Source organism: Pituophis catenifer, unplaced genomic scaffold (genome assembly GCF_029215685.1).
Source record: "Pituophis catenifer annectens isolate HBS135680 unplaced genomic scaffold, rPitCat1.0.hap2 SCAF_8, whole genome shotgun sequence".
Lineage (NCBI taxonomy): Eukaryota > Metazoa > Chordata > Lepidosauria > Squamata > Colubridae > Pituophis > Pituophis catenifer.
Window position 1 is genome coordinate 65,989 of NW_027256888.1, and position 26,297 is coordinate 92,285.

The 26,297-nt window shown below is 44.3% G+C and overlaps 1 protein-coding gene across 1 annotated transcript in view; it reads right to left on the bottom strand.

The window, feature by feature from the left end:
• The window catches only part of STX18 (syntaxin 18), a 32,913-nt gene extending 8,427 nt beyond the window's left edge, over positions 1-24,486 (bottom strand). Inside the window, exons 1-4 of the mRNA XM_070948797.1 lie at positions 24,297-24,486; positions 1,526-1,593; positions 734-849; positions 571-648 (exon numbers count right to left, since the gene is read on the bottom strand). Of these exons, the coding sequence (XP_070804898.1) occupies positions 571-648; positions 734-849; positions 1,526-1,593; positions 24,297-24,467 (433 nt within the window). The 5' untranslated portion in view covers positions 24,468-24,486. The remainder of the gene's footprint in view (positions 1-570; positions 649-733; positions 850-1,525; positions 1,594-24,296) is intronic.
• Positions 24,487-26,297: the final 1,811 nt, after the last annotated feature.

The window sequence follows — 26,297 nt, forward strand, 5'->3', positions numbered from 1 at the left end:
CTGTTATTAGCTATATGTCCATTTTTTATCTTATTTGGAGTAAAGAGGATGAATTATTTCAGGAATTAAATGATCATGTGCCACCAAGCCATTTTCAACTCCTAGTGACTACACAGGTAGATTTCAAGATTTAGGAGGTAGAAAAAAATGGAGGCATTATTAAAAATGGATGCTAATGAAATTAAATATTTTCTGCTGTTTTAAATACTGTCATGGTTTTTTCACTGGCTCACTACTATTAGTGGATTTATTAAGAACCCTTTGCCTCTTCCCAAGCAGTTAAAAAGCTTTTGTTTGTTTAATAACTACTCCATTATCACTAAGACCTCAACCCACTGTCCATAGAAACTACTGTCCACTAGGCTGAGTTATGCCACTGCCTTTAGCCTCCAGCTGCCAGCCAGATTCTTCCAGAAAATTGCCAGACTCCTCCTTTCTCACTGGAGAACTTGCTTTTCAATTGGCCCTCATATGGAAAAGAATTTCTGAAAATGAAGTGGTCACAATAGCAGAGACTAATTTTGCAAATCATATAAACACAAGTATTGTTATTTCAAGAAAAACTGATACTTTTTAAATAGTCTGCAATGAAATCCAATACAGTTTCTCGGTGCTGCTTCACTTGTGGGGAATGGATGTCTTTGTGTGCTGAAATGAAAAGATACAGAAGGTTATTTTCCTCAAAAGAGCTCTCCGCCTGTCTGGCTAAAGCAACACATGTAGCTTAAATTACCTTCTGCTCTTAGCTGCTGAATTGCATCAGCACAGGTTCTCATGAAGATTTGGGCATCTTGGTCAATCTGATCTCGGTCAGTGTCGGACATTCGCACATACTCAGACATGAGATGGCTGGGAAAAACAGCCAAGAGTTCAGCCATGTTTTCTGAAGAAAAACTTAGGACAACATAGTACTTTGCACAATCTTTAGAAAAGGATAATGAATGTTGACTATGAAAATTGATTACCTGCCTCAGATCTACTCTTAATGTAACGTCCAACTCAGTCATGAAGTCATTTGAGTGTACAGAAGAAGAGAGGGACTGCAGCGTAAACTTCCTTATTCTATTTCTGCTCCTTTCCCATTTTTTGTGACATTTGTTTACCTGACATAAGGGCCTATTAAAATAATTAGAATTCGCAGAATTCGCATTAGCTAGTGGCATGTTTATTTATGTACTTATAGGGCCACACAACTAGAACAATCAAGCGGCAACCAGGGACTCCTATTTGTTATATTCCTCCCCCCTTGAAAACTATGCATCCTGATGCCTTTATTACCATTCTAGAAGCCTCACACAGAAAGGGTGGCAGTGACATATTAAAATGCCCCCAAGCATCAGCTGGGATTCAGCCCTTACAACAGCCCTCCAATTTACAGTGTATAAACTTTCTTTTTCCTACTCCAAGGATAATTAAGCTTCATACAATACCACTAAACTCAGTGTCAGACTGGGAAACTGGCACGGGAGCATTGATATTTTTTCTCACGGTTGTCAATTTTCACGTTTTCAATCATGACACTTACCTATAAGCATTTATGTAATCTTTCCGGTGCTGCAGAAGAAAGTCTTTGAGTTTCCCAATGTTATTAACCTAAAATGAACGAATAGTAAAAATTAACAGATTAAGAGTTGGAAGGGACCTTGTAGGTCATCTAGTCCAACCCCCCCCCGGCCCAAGCAGGAGATCCTACACGAGTGATGGCGAACCTTTTCAGCACCAAGTGGCATGCGGCCCCATGTCGCCTGGCACACGTGGCATCGCTTGTTCCTCTTCTGGGTTTCTGGCATACATGCGTGCATAATGATCAGCTGTCCTTTGTGCATGAGCTTGTTTTCCGTTTTCCTGCGTGAGCATGCGCTCCGGCTAGCTGATCGTCACGCGTGCATGTGTGCCAGAAACCCAAAAGACTAGCTGGCCAGTGCGCATGCATGCACTGGAAACTGGAACATTTTTGGGCGCTCGCATGTGCCCTGGCCAGCTCCTCTTCTGGGTTGCAGCCCAGACGAGCATGCGGGCACGCTCCCTTTTCGGCACTGGGTGCCAAAAAGGTCCGCCATTCCTGCACTAGATGGTCACAGATTTCAGTTCAGGTATTAGGCAGCTGCCTTCGTTTCCCTTTCTGTGATTTCTACCTTTTGTTGGATCCTACTAATTATTCAATTTCAGCATCTCATCTCAGCCTCACTTGGGGATTTTATCAGGTCATATTAAAAGAATTAATATTTCATGTTCCAGATCAGTCATCTTTACATGCTACCAGTTTGTCATGCCTCGTTAGGAAATACCTGGAAACACGTATTGAAATACAATATAACTTTCAAATAAAGATTTTCAGTGCTACTTAAAAAGTAGCCCCGATGTCAGCCATATGTGCAAATGCAATTAAAATAGTAAGTTAATCAGATCCCAATTTATTTGCCATACTAGAAATAATTTCCCCTTCAGATTTTCCAAACCCACGTAACCCGTTGAGCCCAAAAGGCAAGGAGCGCCGAGTCCACAGAAATGGCGCCAAGACTCCAGGTTGAAGAGAACACCAAGGCACCCTCAGCTCACCTGCCGCCCATCTAGAAATAAAGGTCAGGATAGAGGTGGACAAGTCTAATGTTCCTTCTGCTCCTTCTTTGGGGTCTGGAAATACAGGAGCAGAGACCAGAGGTGGCTGTTTCCTCACCTCTGTGGAAAAGCTGCAGAGAAGGACAGCCATCCTACTTCTCTTCTCTGGGGAAGACAAAAGTGCCCCAGAGCCTGCCTGCCTGCCTGCCTGCGCTGCAGAGGGCATGCCTCTGGCCCTCTGGGGCCCCTCTGCCTCAGCCGCAGTCTTTGGGAAGGAGTCAGGAGCCCCACCCCACTCACTCTGGTCTCTGGAAAAGGAGTGCTCTCCCTCCCTCCTGATTAAAGCCTGGAGAAACTCCCACCAAAAGTGCTGATCTTCCTGCTCTGCAAAGATCATAAATGCTCAAGGGCAGGAAAGCCCCAACCCTCCTTTTTTAATCCTGCCCCTTCAAGGTTGCATCCAATTAGCAAGATGAGCTCAACACCTGACCCTCCCTCTGCCACCAGGCCCACACCCAGGCTCCTTGACTGCCCAGCCCCCGAGCCCCCCCCCTTCACTGCTCCCCAGACCCACTGCTGTCAAGGAGAGGGCAGGGGCCTGGAGGGCCTGAGCTACTGCCACTTCTCTGGGTAGCGAGGAGGGAGGAGGAGGAGGAGTGCTGGTGGTGCAACACTCTGGCAGTCCAGACCACGAACAGGCTCTGCTTTCAGCAACAAGTTAAAACTTTTTTTAAAAAAGGTCATTCAGATCAATTCCTACCCAGGAAGGGAATCTTAAACAAAGGTTTAAATCCTGTAGAGGGAGGGAGGGGAGGGCAGAAAAGCAGGAGACAGTCTGGCTCCCTCTAATGATCAATCTGGCTCAGCTTCTGGTTTGTATCAACAAGGAGGAAAAATGTAAAATCAGGAGAGGGTTCAGGACTGACTTCACTTTTAACAAGTGCAGGTTGCACGTTTTATCTAGACACGGTTGCTCTACGGTTCCTGGGCAGGTGTCCTCCTAGACCACGGGTCTGCAACCTTAAACACTCAAAGAGCCATTTCGACTAGTTTCCCACAGAAATCAAATCACCGCCACAAAACCTGGGTGGGCGTGGCCAACTCGATGTCACTCACTCCCACCCAATCACATGACACCCCCCCCCCCAGCCACACTTTTGTGGCTCCGTGTGTTTTCTTTTCTGTGGGAAACAAGTATGTCTGTCTCTGTCTCTGTCTCTGTCTCTCTCTTTTTCTTTCTCTCCCTCTCCCTCTCCCTCTCCCTCTCCCTCTCTCTCCAGGTTCCCTCTTGAACCATTTCCAAAAATAGGCAAGGGTTGGTGGTGGGGTTTTTTTGTTTTTTTTGTGTGTGCTGATGTTGTTCTTTCTTCTTTGGGTGCCTTTTACCATATTTAAATCAAGAGTAATTTCAGGTGTCAGAGTGTTTACAGTGTAACTACTACTTTGAGACAATCCAGGAGCAAAATACAGGACACAGAGGTTTGTCTTACAAACAGTGATTTATATACAAGTCGTATATATATATATATACAGACTGTAGGAAGTTAGCACTCACCCCCTTTCCTAGAAGAATGAAATATTTTGGGAAATATCAAAAAGGCAGAATATTATGTTTCCCTGGTTGAGAAATGGAGAAAAATGTTTTAAAGACAAAGCAACTCCCACCTTCCTGCCTCCCCCCCCTTTGTTAATGGGCCAGAGGCAGAAACTCAATCTTTGACAATAGGACCCATCTGCAACACAATAGCAACAGAAACTAACACAATGGGACCCATCTAGGACAGAAACTCACAACATGTCACCTGGGGAGATTACATCAGCAGCAAGGCTAGCTAAGACCCCCACCCCCTGGGAGTCTGACAACCAGTCAGGATACTCTTTCTGGGCCCCAGGAAGTTCAAAGACAGAGAAAGCATAAAACCTGGGGACTCGCTGAATCTCGGGCCTTTTCTGTTCAGGAACTCAAGCCATGTGATCCTGTCCACCATTAAACCATCTTTCCAAGCAGTCTCCATGTTTCCAATGTCTTTTTCCCCACTTGGAGCTGAACCCAGAAGGATATTTCTTCCAACAAGACATACATGTGGTGGGCACATACCAGGAAAGCAATCAGTCTTCTTCAACTCTACACAGAGAACTACAATGCAGATACATGAGGAGAGAGATGCCCTCTAACTGCCTCCTTTATATAGATAGCGTCTTAAAGGGCAATAACCCTGCTGACTCATCCTCAGTCTTAAAGGGCTGGTCAGCTTTAAATCATCATTACCCTGACATCAGGTTCCCAGATAAATGAAGCTCTTTTGTCCCCCTGCTGTGGCTCCGTTGACTGAACCCACCACTGGCTGGCCCCGCCCCTCACCCTCCCCTCCCAGTCACTCCTTGCCTGACCTGAGAAGGTAAGGACAACAGCGGTGAATTAGCTGGAAGAATAAGAAATGAATGGTCTCCTGTGAAACACTTTAAAAAACAACCAATTAATTCACTGGAAAACTAAGCTGCTATCAGAAAATATGAAGAATTAATCCCACCAGGTGTTTCGATTTCTCAGTATGGACTCAGATGAGACACAGCCTAGTGGGAAAGTGAGTTTTTTACACAAACTCTCCCAGTTGTGATTGGTCACTGATGTTTTATTTCTTTCCTCTTTTCTTCCGCTGCATCCCACATCCCAGCACATCCCTCCCTCAAGCACACAGCTTTTGAGCAACTCCTTTCATTTGTGTAGTTGTATAACTAGAGAGGAAGACAAAGAGGAAAGTTTATTTAGATCCCCTCGACACGTCTCACCCTGCCAGTAAATGAAACTCTGCCCATCTTGGGGCCTGTTTGGGGCCTTGCCCAGGTCCAATCCTTGGCCTGCTTGCTTCTGAGTAAGCTACTTGAGTTCAAGGACGCACATCCAGTTTACTTTACTACTTGATTATGATCTGCACAAACAAAGGGAAGTTGGTGTGTGTGGTTGTTAAGACAAGCTTTCCTTCAGAGTTGAAACAATAAATGAAAGCTGCGCCATATAAACCAGACCCACAGACTGGCGTGTGCACATCTTCTATTTCAATATAAGACACATCTGATTTTAATAATATTCCAATTTTTTGTTTTATTGCCCAACTCTAATCAGAACTTCAGTTAATATTTATATTTTCACACAATGATCCAAAACCTCACAAAATGCAACGCAAAAGCAGCTGTGAGAAATGCTAAGAACAATAATTTTTTAAGAAATAGGCAAAATACTTGTTTATTGAAATTGACTTTGTACTGATTAAATACACTTGATTTACAACAATTCTCAATTACTAAATTAAATTTTATTTGTGCTCTTACATAAATATATCCTAGTTTCTTTTTACTCCAGATAAATTATATTTCCACTTATTTCTTTCCCTTTCCATTTGTTTTTAATAAATTTAAAACCCTATCAAGTAAACAAAATGATGGTAATTTGTGAAGCTGACCTCTTTCTTCCCAGCAGAGCTCACGGGCCCTCCGTCAACTTCCCTCTGGCCACATCAAACACTCATTAAGGGAAAGACTGATTGGAAGAGATTTTTTTTTTTTTTTAATAAAACAACTGTTTGGGTTTATGAATTCTTACTTAAAAGTAAGTTCCATCTGCATGTTATGAGATTACTTTTGGGTGCCTGAATCTTTTTTTTTTTGGGGGGGGGGGGAGTGGAACTTTTGTCTAGTTAGGAGTTGGATTACTTTTGAAGGTTAAAATGTTTTGGGTGCTGGAACGGTTCCTGTTCCTGGGCACTTGGCCTCTAAGCAGCTCAATTTTTGAGGGTGGTGGTAGTGGAAACAAATAAAGTGAATTTTGTTGTATGGGTATATTGTGTATACACGTATAATGACAATAAAGTTATTATTATTATAAAGAACTGCTGAAAGTTGCCCTTTTGTGATTTACATGAAATGGTAGGAGTTGGCTCCCATAACAATCCTGCTAAATTCTCAGCAACCTGAAGTTCAATGGCTAAAGAAGGCATACTTAATTCTGCACAAGGGGCATTTTTCTTGACTATTCTTATCAAAATATTTACACCACTCCTACATTGCAGGATCCAACCTGGGTCAGTCACCAGGACCAGAGGTTTAGTACTGGAGCCCATCCTCGGGAAGCTTCTCCCTCATCAGAATGTGTGACGTTGCCTGGTGAGAGAGAATTTCTACAGCCGGGGGTGAGGCTGGCATCCCATGCGTTCTGCCGTCAAATCCAGAGGGCTTCATTGTTAATTGCTATTTTTAAACTGTATATAAGCATAACCAGCATAAGCCAGAGATGAATGCAGCAGTATTCAATGGCCTAGCTCTAGGAAAACAGGTCTCTTTCCCTAAGGCTTTCCCCTATACGGTAACAAGAGCAAGGGGCGGGGGGGGGGATTGTTTCCATGGCCATTAGCTCCGTTAAGCCCCAAGGGTGCAGCAGGGCTGACTCTGGAGCCGCAAGTGGTCTTGGGAAAAGCCTAAGTCCCAGGAGGTGCAATACGTTATTCAGATGACAACCAGAAACACTGACGTTGTGTCCACCCTCCCTGGTACACAGACAAGAAACATGACTATATGAACTAATTATATTTTATTGTATTGTGAGGCCACTTTACCAAACTTCCACTGCCATTTTTAAACAGCCCAAACAATTAGGGCGGCTCCTCCCTATATTTCTTCCTCTGGGGGCTCCTGCCCTGTTTCCTAAGGGAGCATCCCCTCCCTCATCCCACTACAGATGCCTCAATGGGGGGGGGAGAGAAGGGTAATGAAGGACCTGAGGGGAGTCTCACTCCCCACTCACTGGCCCACCTTCTGGAACAGCTACGATTTCCAAATTGCCTTCAAGGGACACCCTATGAGGAAGGCAGGGAAGGCAGAGTCCAGCCTTGAGTTTATGAAGTGTCCAACTCGCTCTCCCCTCCCCCCTTCCCATCCCAGGCAGGAACAGTATTGCCTTACCAGCCAAGCCAACCTCCATGCCATTTAAGGTTAGGTGGCTAAGAGTATCAAGACTGACCCAGCAGGACCCACCTCCCGACGGTGAGAGGGGGCAGGACCCACCTCCCTACCACTGTTCGGTGAGAGCAATCCTGTCAGAAGAGCTCCATCTGCCAAAGGCTGACCCACCCTTGGCCCCCATTTGTTTCTCTGCTCCCAATCCTAAATACGCCCAACCCCAAACTTGTCAGAAAGGAGAAATACAGCAGTGGAGCATCAGCGTCCTGAGAAAACTAACTCCTCTAGTCCCCTTCAGTTCCGTCTTAATGAGCTAATTATACAATGTACACCAGAGACTGCAGTTTTAGCAAATAGAATAGGGATAGAAAACTGTTAAGTTGGGCGATTGAAGAGGCAGAAGCAAGGTTGTGCGTGACAACAGCTCTTTAATGTAGTGTGAACTTCAGCAAAGGTTACAGTAACACAGCTCCCTTTATATACCTTGCCGGCCAGGGAGCTGACCAATCACAATTGACCCATTGTCTTTCAAATCTCCCGCCAAAACTATATACATAACACCCCTCCCCTCCCAGAAGGCACTCAGGGTGTACATTTGCATACAAAATCACACAGGTGACCAGGGGGTTCCCTACGCCTAGTTGACCTGGGCAGTTCAGTCTGAAGCGTGGCATCGAGCTGGTCGGAGGGATCTTTTGTTTCTCCCAACTCCATCAATGGAACCTCCTGGATTACTTCAGGGGCGTTGCTTTCCTCGGCTGGGAGCAGCGTCTCATTGGGGCGGCGCTGGACACCAAAGTTCCCAGGTAAGTCCCCGGATCTCCACGGGCTTGAGCTAGCTGTTGTGGGAAGAGTTTGGTAGTTAGGGCTTGGACTTTGGAGTTGCGGTTCTGGTTCGGTGGCCAACCTTCTCCGGAGTTGATCAATGTGCCTTCGCCAGATCCTCCCGTCTCCCATGTCTACAGTGTATGACTTGGGGCCTGTGTTATCCGAAATCATCCCGGCTACCCATAGGAGCCCATTCGCGTAATTTCTGGCGAACACTGGTGTCCCTATCTGGAATTCCCTCAACTTCTTGTCCATCCCCTTGAACCCGTCCAGGGAATAGTTGGGGTGTAATTAGTCAAGAATGCACCGCAGCTTCCTGCCCATCAGGAACTTGGCCGGGCTGTGCCCTGTGGCTGTGCATGATGTGGCATGCTGGACAGCCAGGAACTTATCTACCCTGGCCTGCCAATCCCCAGCGTCTAACCGTGAGAGTGCCTCTTTGGCCGTTCTCATGAACCTTTCAGCCAGTCCGTTACTGGCCGGATGAAAAGGTGCAGAGAGGGCATGTCTGATGCTCAGCTCTGCCAGGTACCCCTCGAACCGGGTGGCGGTGAACTGGGGGCCGTTATCCGATACGATAACGGTATCGGGCAATCCGTGGGTGGCAAAGAGTTTCCGAAGCACCTTGATTACCACTTCGGAGGTTGTGGACTGCATTAGAATGATCTCGAGCCATTTCAAATAGGCGTCAACGATCACTAGGAATGTTTGGCCATGAAATGGGCCAGCAAAGTCTATGTGGAGTCTAGACCAGGACCCTGGGTCGTTCCCATTCCCTGACTGGTGCTGTGGGGGGGTCTGGTCTGGACTCTTGGCAGGGTTGACACTTCCCCACACACTCGGTGATGTCGTCGTCCATTCATGGCCACCAAACATAACTCCTAGCTAGCCCCTTCATCCTTACGATCCCGGGGTGCCCGTCATATAACATGCGCAAAACATTTTCCCTTAAGCATAAGGGAACCACGACATGATCACCCCACAATAAACACCCCCCTTGCATAGACAATTCGTTCCTCTTGGCTGCAAACAATTTAAATTCCCCGCCTTCAGTCTTTCCCGGCCACCCCCTCATGATCCAACTCATGACAGTCTTTAGAACAGAGTCTCGAGCCGATGCTCTCGTCACTTCAGAAGATGTGAGAGGTCCTGAGTCCAAAACGTCAATGAGTAGGACTGGTACCCCTGGTGGGGAGTCATCTAAGATGGATGTCCGGTAGCCGGCATTGGCTGAGGGCATCGGCGTGCCCCAAACTCAGTCCGGGTCAGTGGACAAGGCGGTAGGAATATGCTGCTAGAAAGATAGTCCAGCGAGTCATCCGTGGAGACAAGGCAGCGGGGGTGGGCCGATCCCCAGCCCGGAGGCCCAAAAGCGGCCGATGGTCCATGACAAGTTCAAAATTCCGCCCAAACAGGTATTTGGGGAATTTCTTTACTCCTGAGACGGCAGCAAGGGCCTTTCTGTCCAGCTGGCTGTAGTTCCGCTCAGCGCTGGACAGGGTGCGGGAATAGTAAGCTATGGGTGCCTCTAGTCCATTCAGTAGTCTGTGGCTCAGGACGGCCCCTACTCCAAAAGGGGACACGTCGCAGACTAGTACAAGCGGAAGCGTCGCATTGTACTGGATAAGGAAACTTTCCCCGGACAAGAGTTTTTTCACGGCGGCAAAAGCGGCAGCCTCAGTCTTTCCCCAAACCCAGGGTGCATTTTTAGCCAATAGTCGGTGTAGGGGTTCAGCTACCGTTGCCTTCTCTCTCAGGAAGATGGCATAAAAGTTAAGGAGACCCAGGAAGGTTTGTAGCTCCGACTTGTTCTTGGGGGTTGGTGCATTTTTGATGGCCCTAATCTTGCTTTCGGTGGGGTGAATGCCCGTTCTGTCCACCCAGTACCCCAGGAACTCGACAGAGTGTACTGCTATCATGCATTTTGTCCGTTTGACCCTGAGGCCAGCACTTCTGAATTTCTCTAACAGTAGCCTTAGTCGGTCCCCTAGTTGTTTTTCGTCTGTGGCACTGATAAGGACATTGTCAAAATAGGGGACTACCCCTGGAAGTCCTTGTAGTAGGCGTTCCATCGTACTTTGGAACAACCCGGGGGCTACGCTAACTCCGAATTGTAGCCTAGTGCATTTGAAGGCACCTCTGTGAGTTACGATAGTCTGTGCCTCCGCGGTTCTGCCATCTACTGGCAGTTGCTGGTATGCCTGCCCAAGATCGAGTTTTGCAAAGATCTTGCCAGGACCCAGCAAATGGAGTAAATGGTGCACGATTGGGACAGGGTAAGCACTCTGCTGGAGAGCCTTATTAATTGTGCATTTGTAGTCGGCGCAGATGCGTACAGACCCGTCAGGCTTGATGGGTGTCACGATGGGGGTCTCCCATTTGGCGTGATCTACTGGGACTAACACCCCCTGTTTAATTAGTTTGCCAAGTTCCAAGTCAATCTTAGGCTTTAGTGCGAAGGGCACCCGTCTAGCCTTAAATCAGATTGGGGCTACATTGGGGTCAAGATTAAGAGAGATAGGGGTCCCCACGTATTTGCCCAGCTGGTCGTCGAACACGTCCTGGAACTCTTGCATCAGGTCGTCCCTTAGGCTGCTGTCACTCCAGGCTGACTCACCGCTTGCGCTGTGGACTCCAGTGAATCCCATTCCAAGGGCCTTAAACCAGTCCAGCCCCAGGAGGCTTGGTAGGCATTCGCTGACCACGGTGAGGGGAAGCTTCTTCCGGTGCTCTCCATACTCGACCTGGAACGTGCCAACTCCTTCCACGGGGTGCAGTTTCCTTGGTAGTCCCAAAGCTGGTGCTGTAGTTGGCCCTTCTTTAAACTGGATATCGCTGCTTTCAGGGTGGCCCAGGACATGATGGATAGAGATGACCCGGTATCAATCTCCATTTCACAAGGGCTCCCCTCTATTTCCACCATGGTGTGGACCTTCTTCTCGATGGTCGCACTGGCTTGGCCGACTCTGATGCTGCAGGTCTCGTGATTCCAGAAGCTCGCGCCCTTTTTTGAATTGCCATCTTTGTTGGCCTTCTTATGCCGCATCTGCTCCGATTGGCTGGCTCCGCTCCTTGGCTTGTTGTTGGATGGTAGACTTGCCCGGCAGACCCTTGCTAGATGTCCCTTTTTGTCACAGTGTCTGCAAATGGCATCCTTGAACTTGTAAGTCTGCCGTTGGTGGGAACCTCCGCAGCTTGCACAGTTCTCCCGACGCTCTTTCTGCTCCCTTCTGTGCCATTCCGTTTGGAAGACGTCTTCGTCGGACTCTTCCTCGCTGTCAGTCTGGGTCGCCTCGTGGTGCACTGGTGTCGACCTTGGCGTCGCTTACAATGGTGCTGGCCGTTGCAGCGTCTCTCCAGCCTTGGTGGACGATTTGTGTGCTCTTGCCTCGTCGAGGGCGATGTGGAACGTAAGATTGGACCTGGCGAGCAGTCTTCTCTGTAGGCGAATATCTCTCACGCCACAGATTAGTTGCTCTAGGAGCGCATCATCAGTACTTGCAGTGCGTCGCTGCCTTGCGCAGGATGGCCATGTAAGCGCTGATCGGTTCACCTTCTTGCTGCAGTCGTTGCCGGAACTCGTACCTCTGTACGAACCTGGATGGTACCGGGGCGTAGTGGGCCTCCAGCAAAGCTTGCAAGGCCTGCCACGATACTGTCTGGACCGGGGTTGGTTCCGATAGTGACTCAGCCATGTCCGGTCCACAGTGGCTCAGGAATAGTGCTCGCTTCCTGTTGTCGGAGAGACCCTGTAGATCGCTGGCCTCCAGGAAGCATTCAAACCGAGCCATGTACGACCCCCACTTCTCTCTGGCCAGGTCAAAAGGTGTTGGCGGTACATATGCAGACATCGTGGTAGTCCTGCTCTGTACGGGGCTCGTCCGCCTGGCTGAATCCATAGTTCTCAGCTCTTTCTCGGCTTGCTTCTTGTTGCCTCAATCCCACCTTCGTCGCCAATGTTAAGTTGGGCGATTGAGGAGGCAGAAGCAAGATAGTGTGTGACAACAGCTCTTTAATGTAGTGTGAACCTCAGCAAAGGTTACAGTAATACAGCTCCCTTTATATACCTTGCCAGCCAGGGAGCTGACCAATCACAATTGATCCATTGTCTTTCAAATCTCCCGCCAAAACTATATACATAACAAAAACCATATCGGATTGAAAATTAAAAAGCTTTAAAGAAAACCCTGAAGTCCCACTTGTGAGCTGCTTCCATCTCTTTCTTGAGGGATTGCTCAAGAACAAAAGTTTCCAAGATTCAAAAAAAATGGTAGCAAACTGAATTAACAAATAAACAGCCAACCAAACCGAGCACACTAAATACAGTTAGATATAAATTCCTCTTTTAGGCTGTGGTCAATTGAGGTCTAGACAAAGCCCTCTGCACATTCACTGCTTTGTCTCCCGTCTGCTCCAAGTTTGAAAAGGTAATTGAACTCAGCCTGTAATTACAGGATTAGACACAGATGGCCTCTCTAGGTTTCAGGGGAAGAAGCCCTGTTTGCATTCATTTTATGATTGCTGTAAGGTCAGACTTTTCAAAATATACTTTCATCTGTTAAACGGTTTCTTAAAATCCCCAGGGTAGATCTTCAATAACTGATGTTTTAAGCAATTTCGGCCTATCAGATCTCCCTTTGAATATAATAAGTTGCTCGTTTTCTAGTATTACATACATGCATGTAGGTTAATTGCTACATTCCGCATATTTTCAAAATTGCCTTTTAAAAAAAAAATAGATGTTTTTATTAAATAGGCATAGGAATTAGACAAAAATGTCTTTTATTTCAGCATGAGCATCATCTAATAATTACTGCAACAATGCACAGTTGCTCAGCTAATTATAACAACAATTACCTCATGAGCAGCAATCAGCAGATCAACCGAGTGTACCGCAGCAGAAACCCAGGGCCAGGACTGCCCTGATAGTTTGCTCTGAAGGACGCCTGCAGAAATTTCAACAAAAGTAACCCAGGGTGATGTTACAGCCAGTGTGTGTGTGTGTGTGAGAGAGAGGGTGGGGGGGATATTCAAAGCCACGATTAAACTTGAAAGGGGCAGGATTCTCTACTGGGAAGAGCTCTGTTGCTCAAGTTAAGAGGGCCAAATGCTGAACACAGCAGAGAATGCGCCCATGTATCCTTCTTTGGCCACACTGCAAAGAGGTGAATGTGCTGAAGAATCGGCATCACTGCATGCCTGGGAGGGTGGGGAGGGTGGGGACGACAACTTTCATACCAAAAAAAAAAAACCAAAAAAACCCCAAGTTTTTAAACATTATTTGTCTTTAGGTAACATAGAAAATAATTCATTCAAGTGAACCAACTTCTATTCTGAAGCAGCTCACATTAAAACCATGTGTCTCCCAAGAATTCAAATATCACTATCACAATTATTTTATGTTTAAACTGAAAAGTCTCCATAATTCAGAGGGATGAAATTATTATTTGTATATTCCTCATATTTTTCCTCCAAATCAAAATACTGAATTTCCATTCTAGAACTAATATATTAAATCTAGTTTTCAAGGGAAGTCACAAACTTCTTCTAAACTTCCTATCATTTCTAGGCTAAAATAAATATAACATTATCAACCACCCTTGTATCAAAATACAACAATGTGTAATTGTTCAAACCATCCACACTGAATGAACAAGAACATTCAACAGATTAATTTTACTTATCCTATATTAATATTTTAATTGGATAGATGATACATGTGGGAAAGGAAGTAAGTTTGAAATTAATGCCAAGCACATGCTGTTTGGTAAATGAATGATCTTCCTAGCACACTTTATCTGTGGCTCTTTATCCAGAGAGCCCGCCCACCCACCCACCCAATGGCGACCCACGGCTATGTAAGGCAATTGATTCTATTGCCAGCCCATGGGTGACGGCAATTCCAGCCACCTGAGTCCAGGATCTCTGAGGTAGAAGCCAGAGGCCAATTTGGTCTAGTGGTGAAGGTGCTGGATTAGAAACTGGGGGACAGTGAATTCTAGTCCAGTCTTAAACATGAAAACTGACTGGGTGACCTTGGATCAGTCCCTCTCTCTCAGCCCAACCCACCTCAGAGGGTTGCTGCTGCTGTTGTGGGGAAAATAGGAGGAAGCAATATTAGATAGCGTCACTCTGTCACTGAGTTTCTTGTACAGTAATAAAGGCAGGATTAAAGTAATAAAGGCAGGATTTAAAAAACTAGATTAAAATTTATCTAGTCAATAGGTAAATTTCTCTTTCTCACCTCTCAAGCTAATTCAGATAATCGGCCTAATACTTGCTGAAAATGAAAAAGAGCATACATATACACACCTGGACGTTTGCTACCTGCTAAATGCCAAAACCGTAACAAGGCAACCCTTTCATTAAGTGGGGAGAAATTCATAAAGTAGCCTGAGGACATATGAATCTAAACCACAAGTCCCATATTTAGCCAGAGATTTGGGAGGTGAGAAATCATGTTAGGCTCCAGCAAATGGTTTCAGGTCACTCCTTCATTCATCCATTGGCAACCTTCAATCTCAAAAGACTACGGTATCGTGCTCTGGAAAGAGGACTTAAAACAGCATTTGGTGTAACTAAAAAGGCCAATTCAAGAGTGGCAATCCCATATACACTGAGGTCACTCCTTCATAGCAAGAGATATTGTTATGAAAGAACAATGGTTGATTCTCCATTTAATGGAAACATAAAATGATAATTAAAAGATTACTTGGGAATCATGAATAATTATTGATAGGTGATTGTCTATATTTATCATTTCATCACCAACATCCCAAGTATCTTTAAACCAGTTCTACAAACCCATGATTAGGGATTGAGCTGTGTGTTTAACGTGGCAAATTTTTTAAAAGGCTGCATGACCAGGGGTTTATTTTCGAGGCGTTTATTGGTTTGGCAGAAAAGGGGCCAGCCTCTGTTGACATTCTGCTTGTGTGAGTCCCCCAGCCTTAGACTCTTAGTAAAAGGTAACGGGAAAGGTTCCCCTCGCACTTATGTGCTAGTCGGTCCCGACTCTAGGGAACTAGACTCTTAGTAAAGACTAAAGACTCTTAGTAAAGAGGAATAAATGTAAATAGGTTATGACACAACAAAGCTAAATCTACTAATTTTGTTTATCAGTGGAGAAATAAGATGATATTATCTAGAAGCAGATAAGGAGAATAAGATTTAATGGATAATTTGTAGATTTGAGTTCTTAACAAAAACTGAAAAGATGAAACAATTACAAAAGAAAAATTATTATTATTTTATTATTATTTATTAAATTTGTATACCGCCCTTCTCCTTTCGGACTCAGGGCGGTGAACAGCCAAAATAAAAACATTTGTACAAAAGTTAAAATAATTATTTAAAACTAATTAAATAGAATTTGGCCCATAATTTGACCAGCTCCAGCTGGTCCAGAACGCAGCAGCGCGGGTAGTGACGGGAGCAGCATGGCGCTCCCATGTAACACCGCTCCTGCGCGAGCTGCACTGGCTCCCGGTGGTCTTCCGGGTGCGCTTCAAGGTGCTGGTTATCACCTTCAAAGCGCTCCATGGCATAGGGCCTAGCTATCTTCGAGACCGCCTGCTGCTACTGACGACCTCCCATTGACCCGTGTGCTCCCACAGAGAGGGCCTCCTCAGGGTGCCATCAGCCAAACAGTGTAGGCTGGTGACCCCCAGGGGGAGGGCCTTCTCTGTGGGGGCACCTACCCTCTGGAATCAGCTGCCCCCAGAGATAAGGAGAATCCAAGACCTCAGTGCCTTCCGTCGTGCCCTTAAAACCCATTTTTCCAAGCAAGCCGGGCTGGCTTAAGAAGAAATTTTTAAATGTTTTTAAATGTTTTAAATGTTTAATTGGTAATGAGTTTTAATTGGGCCAAATTTATATATCTTTTAATTGTTTTTTAATATTTGTCCTGTATGTTTTTTAATTCTGGCTGTACACCGCCCTGAGTCCTCAGGGAGAAGGGCGGTATAGAAATTTAATAATAAATAATAAATAAATAAATAATTTAAAACATATCAATTAAAATCAATATCAAATGTTAAAACCAACATGCTTTTATTCATTGCTAGTCATTTCATTTTACAAATACTGCCTCAACCTTCATCTCAAGAAAATAATTTAGGGAAGTTTCAGGATCTTTTCATAAACTAATGCAAAAGAACCCAAACATTCAGATAACAAATAGGAGATTATATAACTCCGTGCATCCAACCGGAAAAAAATGGATGGTCATCCCAGGAAAACTTGTACAACTGATTACTACTACTACTCCTCTCTTGCTGAAAAAAAAAGAAACAACATAATACTGAACTTCAATTCATTGCAAAAAACTGAATTATTTTGTTATAAGCAGCACCCAATAATCTTCCTTGCCCCTTTCAACCACACAAGAATTTAACCTAAAGAATTTAACCTAAATAGCAAATGTCAGTTTTGTTTACTATAAACTAAATGATAGGGTTAGCATTTTTGTTCTACCTGCTAAAATTTGTTCTTAAACACAACTTTTTTAACACCTCCCTATTAAGACATGGGCAAAAAAAGGAGGAAAGGGCAGTCCAAAGTCAAAGGGAATTTAATATTAATAAAAAATCATGTAGCTTTTTTTTTCAGATCTCGGCAACAAAGTTTTGAAACAGGATTATTTCAAGAATATGCACATCTGTTTAATATTACAAGCCAACTGTCAACATCCTAACTGAAGTTCTAATTTAATGTTTTTTTCTTTCTTGATGTTTTACCTTTAATCAATGCCTTGTGAGAGTATCAGCTTTCTATATGAAACTGTTAAATATAATGAAATGTTATTGCAGCATGTTTACAAAATCATAGTTCGAGAACTTTGTATTTTTCTAAAGCCTGACCACAACTTAATTATCTGCAGGACATTCCAGCTTGCAAATGTAAGCCCCAGTTCTTCATCTGTACTAGCTCCATCTACTGCAAGAACACCGAGCCTCTGCACATGCCACAACACGGGGTAGCATTCGGGCTTTTAAGCATGGCCGTTCTTTTAGTTAAACATTCATTTTGGTGCTAACGATTAGGTTGTCTTCATGCTTCCCTGTCTGGTTACTTTCATCCCCTCACAGGTTTGCTTGAGTTGCAAAACCAAGGGCGCAATGCGGGAATAAGTGCAGAGACTCATTTGAAGGAGGCAAGATGTATTTAATTGAAGAACAAAAACTGCAACAAGCGCACATAGGGAAGGGTGTTAGCACTTCATCGCCACAATTTCTTTTCAAACAACTTTGAAAAGACAACAACGTTAAGAGACAACAATACAGAAATTTCAAACTCATTTAATATGTACAAACTGCACAGTAAGGTGACATTTTTAATTACTTTACTTACTTTAATTAGCCCTGAAAACTAAATTAACACAAAGGGGCTTCATTTGATCTACTGTATCAAACTGGGAAACATGCTGTCTTATATCCAACACAGGTTACCAGCCATGCCACCAAACAACAAATCTGGGGACAAATTTTGCCTCTAATTTGGCCCTGATGACAGGGCCAAAATATAAGAAAGCACTTCCCATCCAATAATAAAATCCTAATACATTTATCAAGTTCCTGGCTCTCATGTTTAAAAAGAGTCAGTTTCAATCCTAACTTTCATTTTATTTCTACAAAATCCCCCCAGGATCCAGAAGTTTGACAGCCATCTCTTATCTAAAATTCCTTTGTACTATTTTATTTTCCTTACAAAAACAAATTTGATATTTACACTAAAATAACACATTCAGAAATTTATAACAAAAACACGAAGCTGCATTTATTATATTTAGTTGAATAACTGAGTTTGAATGCCATGTTGGATTGGACTGTGTTGAGGAAGTATTTGCCTCCCATGGAATTTTCTATAATTTAATTCAGGATAAACAAATATCATTATATCTTTAAGATCTATTTCCAAATATTATAACTTTGACAGTTCTCGTCTCATTATTTTTAAACAGCCAAGTTAAGTGAAACTTAAATAACGAAACAGTATTAAATACTGTATAGCGGCTATCGTATTTGGAATTAGATTTGAAAATTTTGCTCAGCAAAGTTATCTGAGATATTTCCTTTTATTTTTATTTTCCTTCCTTCCTTCCACAGATATTTTCCTTCCTTCCACAGCTTACTGCTTTTCCTCCTTCACAAAACATAGAAATGTGCCACGATAAAGTGAGTGTGGAAGGTGTTCAAGAGGGACAAAGAATGAAGTTTGCCTAGAATAGAACTTTAAAATTTAAACAAAGGCAATGCTCGCAAGAAACAGTTTAACAAGATGACAACATTGTGAGAAATTCTGGTACTGGTAAATGGTAAGAAATGAGATCCTCAAAGACATTCTTCTACAAAAGATTGTTGATGAACAATCACCACCACCCAAAAAAACTGAATTGCTTCTGAACCTTTCTGTGGAACCTACAAAAGCACAAGCTTCCTAGAAGGACCTATCCAAAGGGTCTCATCTGAACAGATTTTCATCTTCGTGATATCGGTTCACAATGAAAACATGTCCCTCTTTCAAATGAAAAGGTCGTGAATCTACTCACGTGCATTAGCAGATAAAGAGAATTGCAAAAGACGGCATCCGTCTCTCTCGGCTCCGAAGGCCAGACCAAGCTCAGGGTCTGCCCTCTGCGCTTTGCCCACTTGCAAGCTCCGGAGAAGAGCTGGCAGCACGACAATCTTCCAACACACAAGCCAGGCTGGGATGGTTCACCCGCAGGATCATACGCCAATGAATGTCCCGGAGACATTAAAGATGAACACACAGCTAAAAATGAGCCTTGCCTGGGAGGTTCACAAAGGAGGTCTTGTTTTTTACAGTACTTACAGGACCTGGTACAGAGATGGGGAAACCACTGGTCTGTACAGTCCTGTGGAATACAATATTCACCCTCTGATTTTTTTTGCGTATCTTTTACACTGAATGTTACCAGAACCTCTTGAGATCCTGCTGATACATAACTGAATCTGAGTCAGCAAGAGCCCCCAAAGTTCGGTGCTTATTTCATTTATTCCTAGACAAAGTCATCCAGCCTGCCATGTGCCCATAGGGCCAAGTAATCAAACCTTCCCCATCACTTACGTTAAAGGGAAGATGCGTGAGGGCTTCATTAAGCAATAAGGGCTGATGTGGGCCAGTCCTGTCCCCAGCTGACTCCTCTTGTCATAATTCAGGGGTTGCCACATGGGTCCAAGAGGCATGTTTGAAGACCTTCATTAAAAAGTTCCTGATGTCGATCAGTCTGGAAAACACTACAGACCGATTTCTGAGGCTTCAATCCACAGTCTTGAAATGGAAAAGAATCTCAAGGGTGCTCATCCAGTCAAAATCACTCCAAAACTGAACTCTAAAATTGCTCTAGATGCCATGAAGAATCTCAAAACAGGACCCTCTAAGCCTCTCTTGGCTTTCCTGTCATGGGGTTCGTGATTCCATCACTGGAAAGGCACTGACTAAAAATGGGGCTCCTGAGAGGGTAGTAAAGCAAAAGGGCCCCGGTGCTTCCTTCCAGTGTTCCAAGAAGCCCTTCAAACACCAGGAGAAATGCGATGGACACAGGTAAGATAGCAAGGAAACTTCCTGGGTTACAAAGCTGCTAACGTCCAATGGAAACAAAACCATGAATTCCACAACAGTTTTTATGCCACCCCATGCACCAAAGGTGGCAGCATTGTGATTCCAGGATGCTTTGCTGACTCAAGGCCTGGACTGTTTACTGTCCCTGAGGAAGCATGAGCTCCACCTCGGAGCATCGGGCCATCTATCCTTCAGCTGAAGCACAAGAGAACTCTGCAGCAAGACAATGATCCCTTACAAAACAGAAGAGAGAGAAGCCTACAAGAGAATGATAAAGAATCAAACCAGCATTTTGGAAAAGCCAAAACACGATTCAGACTTAAATCACACAGAAATGTTGTGGTGGGACTTAAGATAGGAAAGCCGTGTAATAAAAAACCCCAAGTGTTATCAAACAAGTCTGCAATGAAGCAATGGGCCAAAATGCCTACATAGCAAAGTTAAAACATTAACGCTAATTACAGGGCTGCAATTATTACTGATATGTTGCTGCATCAGTTACTGAACCTTAATTTTTTTTTTACACTGGAACATAACATGTGGGAAGACTTTTGTTCATGATTTACCTTAAACAAGCACCAAAAATTGGAGCTACTTGTTGACTCACGCTCAACTCCCCTTTAAAATTTAAAAGGGTCCATGAGCTTTGATATTACTCAATGGCAAAGATTTACAAAACTTCAATATATTGCAAAGAAGTGAATTCTTTTCACAGAAATATAAAAGACAGATAATCAGACACACATTACAAAAATTGTCTCCCACAATGTATACATCAGAATCACATTACATGAACAGTAGAGTGAGTCGATTGTGAAATGGGTGGCTATGTAAATACAATTTATAAATAATAAATGAACAATAGACACTCTTCAATCTTTTCTCAATAAAATTACTGATTGTGTTCTTGCTATCCACCATTTAATTGCTGCTGTTCTTGTCCGCTGCATTATTTAGTCTACTTTTAACTATGATATTGTACTGGCATATTTTATTACAATCATATCTTTTGGTTATTCGTATTGTATTTTAAAATTTAGCATGGCATCCTCAAAGAATAAATTATAAAAATAACTAATCCTTGGTACTTCTGGATTCAACCATTTTTCCACAATACCAAAGTATAACCTTGTTTGTCTCAAACGCTGGCCAGAGAGGTCCATTGCAATCAATCCATACAGATAAATGTTCTCTTCATAATAAGGGCTCAGACATGCTGATTTCAGCCTCCTAAAAATATAAAATAATAAACAACCAGATAAAAATAAATCAGGCTGCTAAAACCTCCTGTTAAAAAGTGAAATAGGAAGGACCAAGCAGGTAGTCCTATTTTTTTTCCCACGGCAACCGGGTGGCTCTGGGTCTCCCTGCTCCTGGGCCAGGCATGCAGGAGGGTCACCCATTGAATCATGCCAACCTGCTGTGACAGTCAGTGGCCTTATCTTTGAGGCCAGGGCTGCCCGGACAAGACCCATCAATGGAGCGTTTTCACAGCCCTCTGAGGAAAAAACCGACTTGCTAAATGTATCTGGTAAATGGCTGCAAAACATCCAGAAAAAGAGCCAGCTTTTTTAAAATGTGTAAAGTAAGAATGGTTGCTTCAAATCGCTGAACAGAATTCATGTGGTATATGCCATTTCCTTATACTCAAAACAGAAACAAATTACAAAAACTAATTTCTGTCTACACTGTATGGATTGTACAATTACTGTTCCCATACGAATGTAACAAACTGGTCATAACAATAATAATTATAGCCAAACTATTTCAGACACCAAAACTGAATAGTATATCTAAACAGTGTTTATGAATTGCCCCAATTTAATTTACTGCTTAAATCTGATTGTCTCTTAATTCTTAAATAATCTGAATAAGTTTATTGCAGAATCCAATAACTTTATTATTGTAATTTTATTGTTTTATAGCCATTTTTCTATAGAAAGAATAATTTTAGCACATTTCCTTGTTTACACTAGATTTTCAAAATATTCCCCATGAATAACATGTATGATATAACAATTATGGTATTACAACAAATAACAGATACATGTAAAAAATATGCATGATAAAGCAATTCCATTGTATTGTTTAACTTACATTGTTATATCAGAATAAATAGGACTTCAGCCATGAACAATTGGAGGAAAGCCTGAACTAAAACTTTTTCCAGGAATCCAGCAAAGCCACACAAGAATATGAATGTCGCCAAAGACCAAAGGAGATTAAAATTAAAACAGAGATGCTGCAATACACACCCACTCATAAGGCACTTAAAATGGATTTTGCAAACTTAAAACAAGCATACAGGTAGTCCTTGACTTACAACCACAACTGAGCCCAAAATTTCTGTTAAATGAGACATTTTACAACCTTTCTTGTCACAGTTAAGTGGATCACTGCAGTTAATTTAGTAACAGGGTCGTTAAGTGAATCTGGCTTCCCAATTGACTATGCTGGTTAAAGTTACAAAAGGTGATCACATGACCTCGGAACACTGCAATAGTCATCATCCGCCTCTGAATTTAGATCAGGTGACCATGGGGCTGCTGCAATTGTCGTAAGTAGTTAAGGACTACCTGTATTTTGCAAATAAAATTCAATTCTGCCTTCATCTGGACACAAAACTGGCCCCTGGAAAGGCAGATACCCAGGAAATAAAGTTGTTATAATTTTCAGTACAGCAAAACATCAGTTGCAATCTGCTCTTATTATAAACCTATTATATTTTGTGTTAAATCTCTATTGACAATTCCCATTTTTCAGAATGGCATATTCTAATATTTATCAAAAGTATTTTCACCCTGAAAATATCAGTAATGAGTAAGATTTTTAATAAAGTACTCCAAACGTGTAAACATGAAAAAAAGGGGGCGAAGGTTGGAGAAAAAAAGAAAAGCAGGTGCGTCCTTATCACAAATTTTGACAGTCGGATGGAATAGCTGCCCTTCAGGGGAAGCCCAGGCTTCAGCATCCTCATTCTGAGAAAAAGGGTCCCGACGGGGATGGCAAAACGAATGCAGGGACGTGCAGGGAACAGCACAGAAAAAAGTGAAGCAAGAGAGCTGGTCCTGGCCTGCACATCACCTGCAGCCATTGGAGGCAAAGGAGGCAGTGCGGTATTTCATTGGGACTGAGTATTTGGAAGAGGCAGTCCAGGAGTTGAGAAGGAAGATACTTGAAGGTTATCATGGTTTTTAAGGAAGCCAACATGCACACACTAACCATGGAAGCGACTGTGATTTTAGTCTATGCATATTTACTGGGGAGAACACAGGACCCACGGTTATATTTCTGCAAACTGACCGAGGAAAGTACCTCAATTCACACGAAAAGTTGGAAGGATTCGAATTCAAAACAGAGCTTCAGAATGTGTCTGTGTTGCTTCTCTTGGTGGCCACCCTGAGCTTATCTGAACTGGAAACCGAACCAGTTTCAGCGATTGGTGGTGGTTGTTGTAAAGAAAATAGCAGGAGGATTTGGTATTGTTGCCTTGAGTTATTATTTTTATAATAAATAAAACAAATCTAAAATTATCAGAACAGGAAATTGAATGTTTAGAATTTTAAAAATCTTTAAAATGAACAATTCTGCAGATCACTACTCTCCAATACAAACCACAGAAGGCAAAGCTTTTAAACCTAGATTGACCGGTGTCTGGTCCCCACACTCAACTCGAGCCACCAGCAGAGAAAAAGAGGCTGCTGGTCCGGGCGGGAACCCAAAGGCAGGCGCCCCCGGCCAAGGGGAGCCCCCCACCCCACCCAGACGCCCCCCCCCTCTCTCTCTCTCTCTCTCTCTCTTAGGAAGCCCTGCCGGGGGCGAGGCCCATCCCGTCCCGCCCGGCGCTCTGCAAGGCTGGCGGCGAGGCTCCTTCTGGCCTCTGGGCCTTCCTTCCTTCCTTCCTTCCTCCGCAAAGGAAGTTTCCTCTTCCCGGGAAGGGGAGCCGATTCCGAAGCCCAGAGCCTTCCTCCTTTGGGGCCGAGTCCCAAGGCTTCCCGACTTCCCCGCCGCCCCAAACCTACCGCCGGAGCCTCCAGGGCTGGGCTGGGCTGGGCCAGGGGGGGTGGATCTCCTCCTCCTCCTCCTCCTCCTCCCCCTCCTTCACCCCCGCAGCCCTCCCCCCCTCCCTCGGCCTGGAGTCGAACCCGGCGGCTCCTTCTTTCCCCGGAGAGCCCCCCTGCCTCCCTCCCTCCCTCCCTCCCTCCGTGGCGGGGGTCTCCCTCCGACTGCCCACGCGGGCGAGGGGGCCACCCAGGCCCGCCGCCTCCCCCTTTCCTCGCGAGGCCCGGCTCCCCTCCCCGCAGCCCCCACCCCCCCCCGGGGCCGAGGCCGGGCGGGAAGCGGCCTAAGCAAGGAGGCCCTTCGCCACTCACCACTTCGCGGGCGCGGGCGGAGAAGCCTCCCCTTCCCCGGGGGGCGCGCCTGGGCCAGAGGGCGGTGGGGTCGGCTCCTCCGGGCGGGACGCCCAGCGCCTTGTTGCGCGTCTTCACCGTCTTGACGGAGGCCTTGAAGAGCGCCGTGATGTCCGCCGCCGCCGCCGCCATGACGGGAGGGGAGGGGAGGGGAAGGGAGGAGGGGCCGGGCCCGCAGGGGGAGGGAGCGGGGGAGGGGAGGGGCCGGCAAAAGGGCGGCCGGAGATCGCGGGGGGGGGGGAGGGGAGGGGAGCGTCTGGATGCCCCCGGGGGAGGGGAGCAGGCAGAGGAATAACTCCCCCACCCCGGTCCTCTCTCTGCCCGGATGCCGCCGCCGCCCCCGGCCCCGCCCCGCGGCCCTCCGAGGGCCCCTCCGGGCTCTCTGAAAGGGGCCCGATCCTTCCCGGAGCATTTTCCACGCATCCTTTGGAGAAGGGAGACGGAGGAGGATTTTGTTTCAATGATTTCTAAGGAGGTTGCAAGTTGTCCTCTACTTACAGCAGCTCATCTAGCGACCGTTCAAAGTCACAACGCCACGGAAAGCGACTTATGACCGTTTATCACACCTTTATGGCATCCCCGAGATCGTGTGATCAAAATTTGGATGCTTGGCAACCGTGTCCCCCTGTCAGGCGATCCCCTATTGTGGCTTTCTGACAAGCAAAGTCAATGGGGAAGCCAGATTCATTTAACAACCCTGTTACTAAGTTAACAACGGCCGTGATTCACATAACAGCTGTGGCGAGAAAGGTTTAAAATCGGGCAAAACTCTCCTAACAAATGTTTCGCTTAGCAGAGAAATGTTGGGCTCGATTGTGGTCGTAAATCAAGGACTACCTGTATAATTTGCACAAAGAATTACATATTTTTATGTAAACTATATTGGTTATTTATGTAAACTATATTATAGTTTACATAAAAATATGTAATTCTTTGTGCAAATAATATATATAATATATAATCCCATAATAATATATATAATATATAATCCCAGAGAATTACACTTTACTGCTTTAGTGATCATCCCGTGTTTAGACATACCAGTTGTAGCAATTTCTTACTAGAAGAAAAAGTTATTTTTCCCTGATTTTGTAATAAGATTGCATTTTATTTATTCCATACTTTTCTGCCATGGGAAGAAGAGTAGCTCACAGTGGTGAGCTAAATTTGATGCTAAATTTTATTTTAGAGACAGATAGCTTACTGTGCTCCCTTGAAATCAAGGTTTGTCAGCAAAAGAAACAGTCCTGTTAGGATTTTTTTTTTCTTACCGGTAGTAATATCAGATGCAGCCATTGGCCTGTGTTCAAAATAAGCTAAGTTAATTTTGTAGAAGTGAATACAAATTATTTTCAGGAAAGCTGGCAAACATCTTGCTTATCAAATCCCTGAAATTTGTGCAGAGCATGCGAGAAACAAGAGCCCTGTGGCTCTGTTGGGAAGCATTGGGCTCATAATCCAGAGCCGCCTTGAAAGGGATGAGAGCAGCCCAGGAGGTCTGGCTCCTTCCAATGAGTTTTGCATACTGTATTTACATCCATTTTTTGCATCAAACAAGCTTCCTATACAATCCTCTGCTTTTCTATATATCTTTATTTGTGTCTTGGAAGAAGATGTGGAGAAACTACCTTTTGAATTTGCAGGTTTAAGGACACAAAATTGGAATGGAGAGCTGCTACTTTAGAAGAGGAAAATATATATCAAAACTACATGGATAGATAAAGTGGGAGAAACAGGCTGAAAGTAAGGGTGTGTTAAGCAAGCACAGAATTCTTCACTTAGGAACGAAATGCACATGTACACTCTGCATAATTATTAGGCAAGTGAGTATTTTGACCATATCATTTGTATGCATATTTTCCACCTCCAAATTGTATAAACTTGAATGCTTACTGGATATAAGCATATCAGGTGATGTGTATTTGTGTAATGAGGGAGGATATGGCCTAAGGACTTCAACAA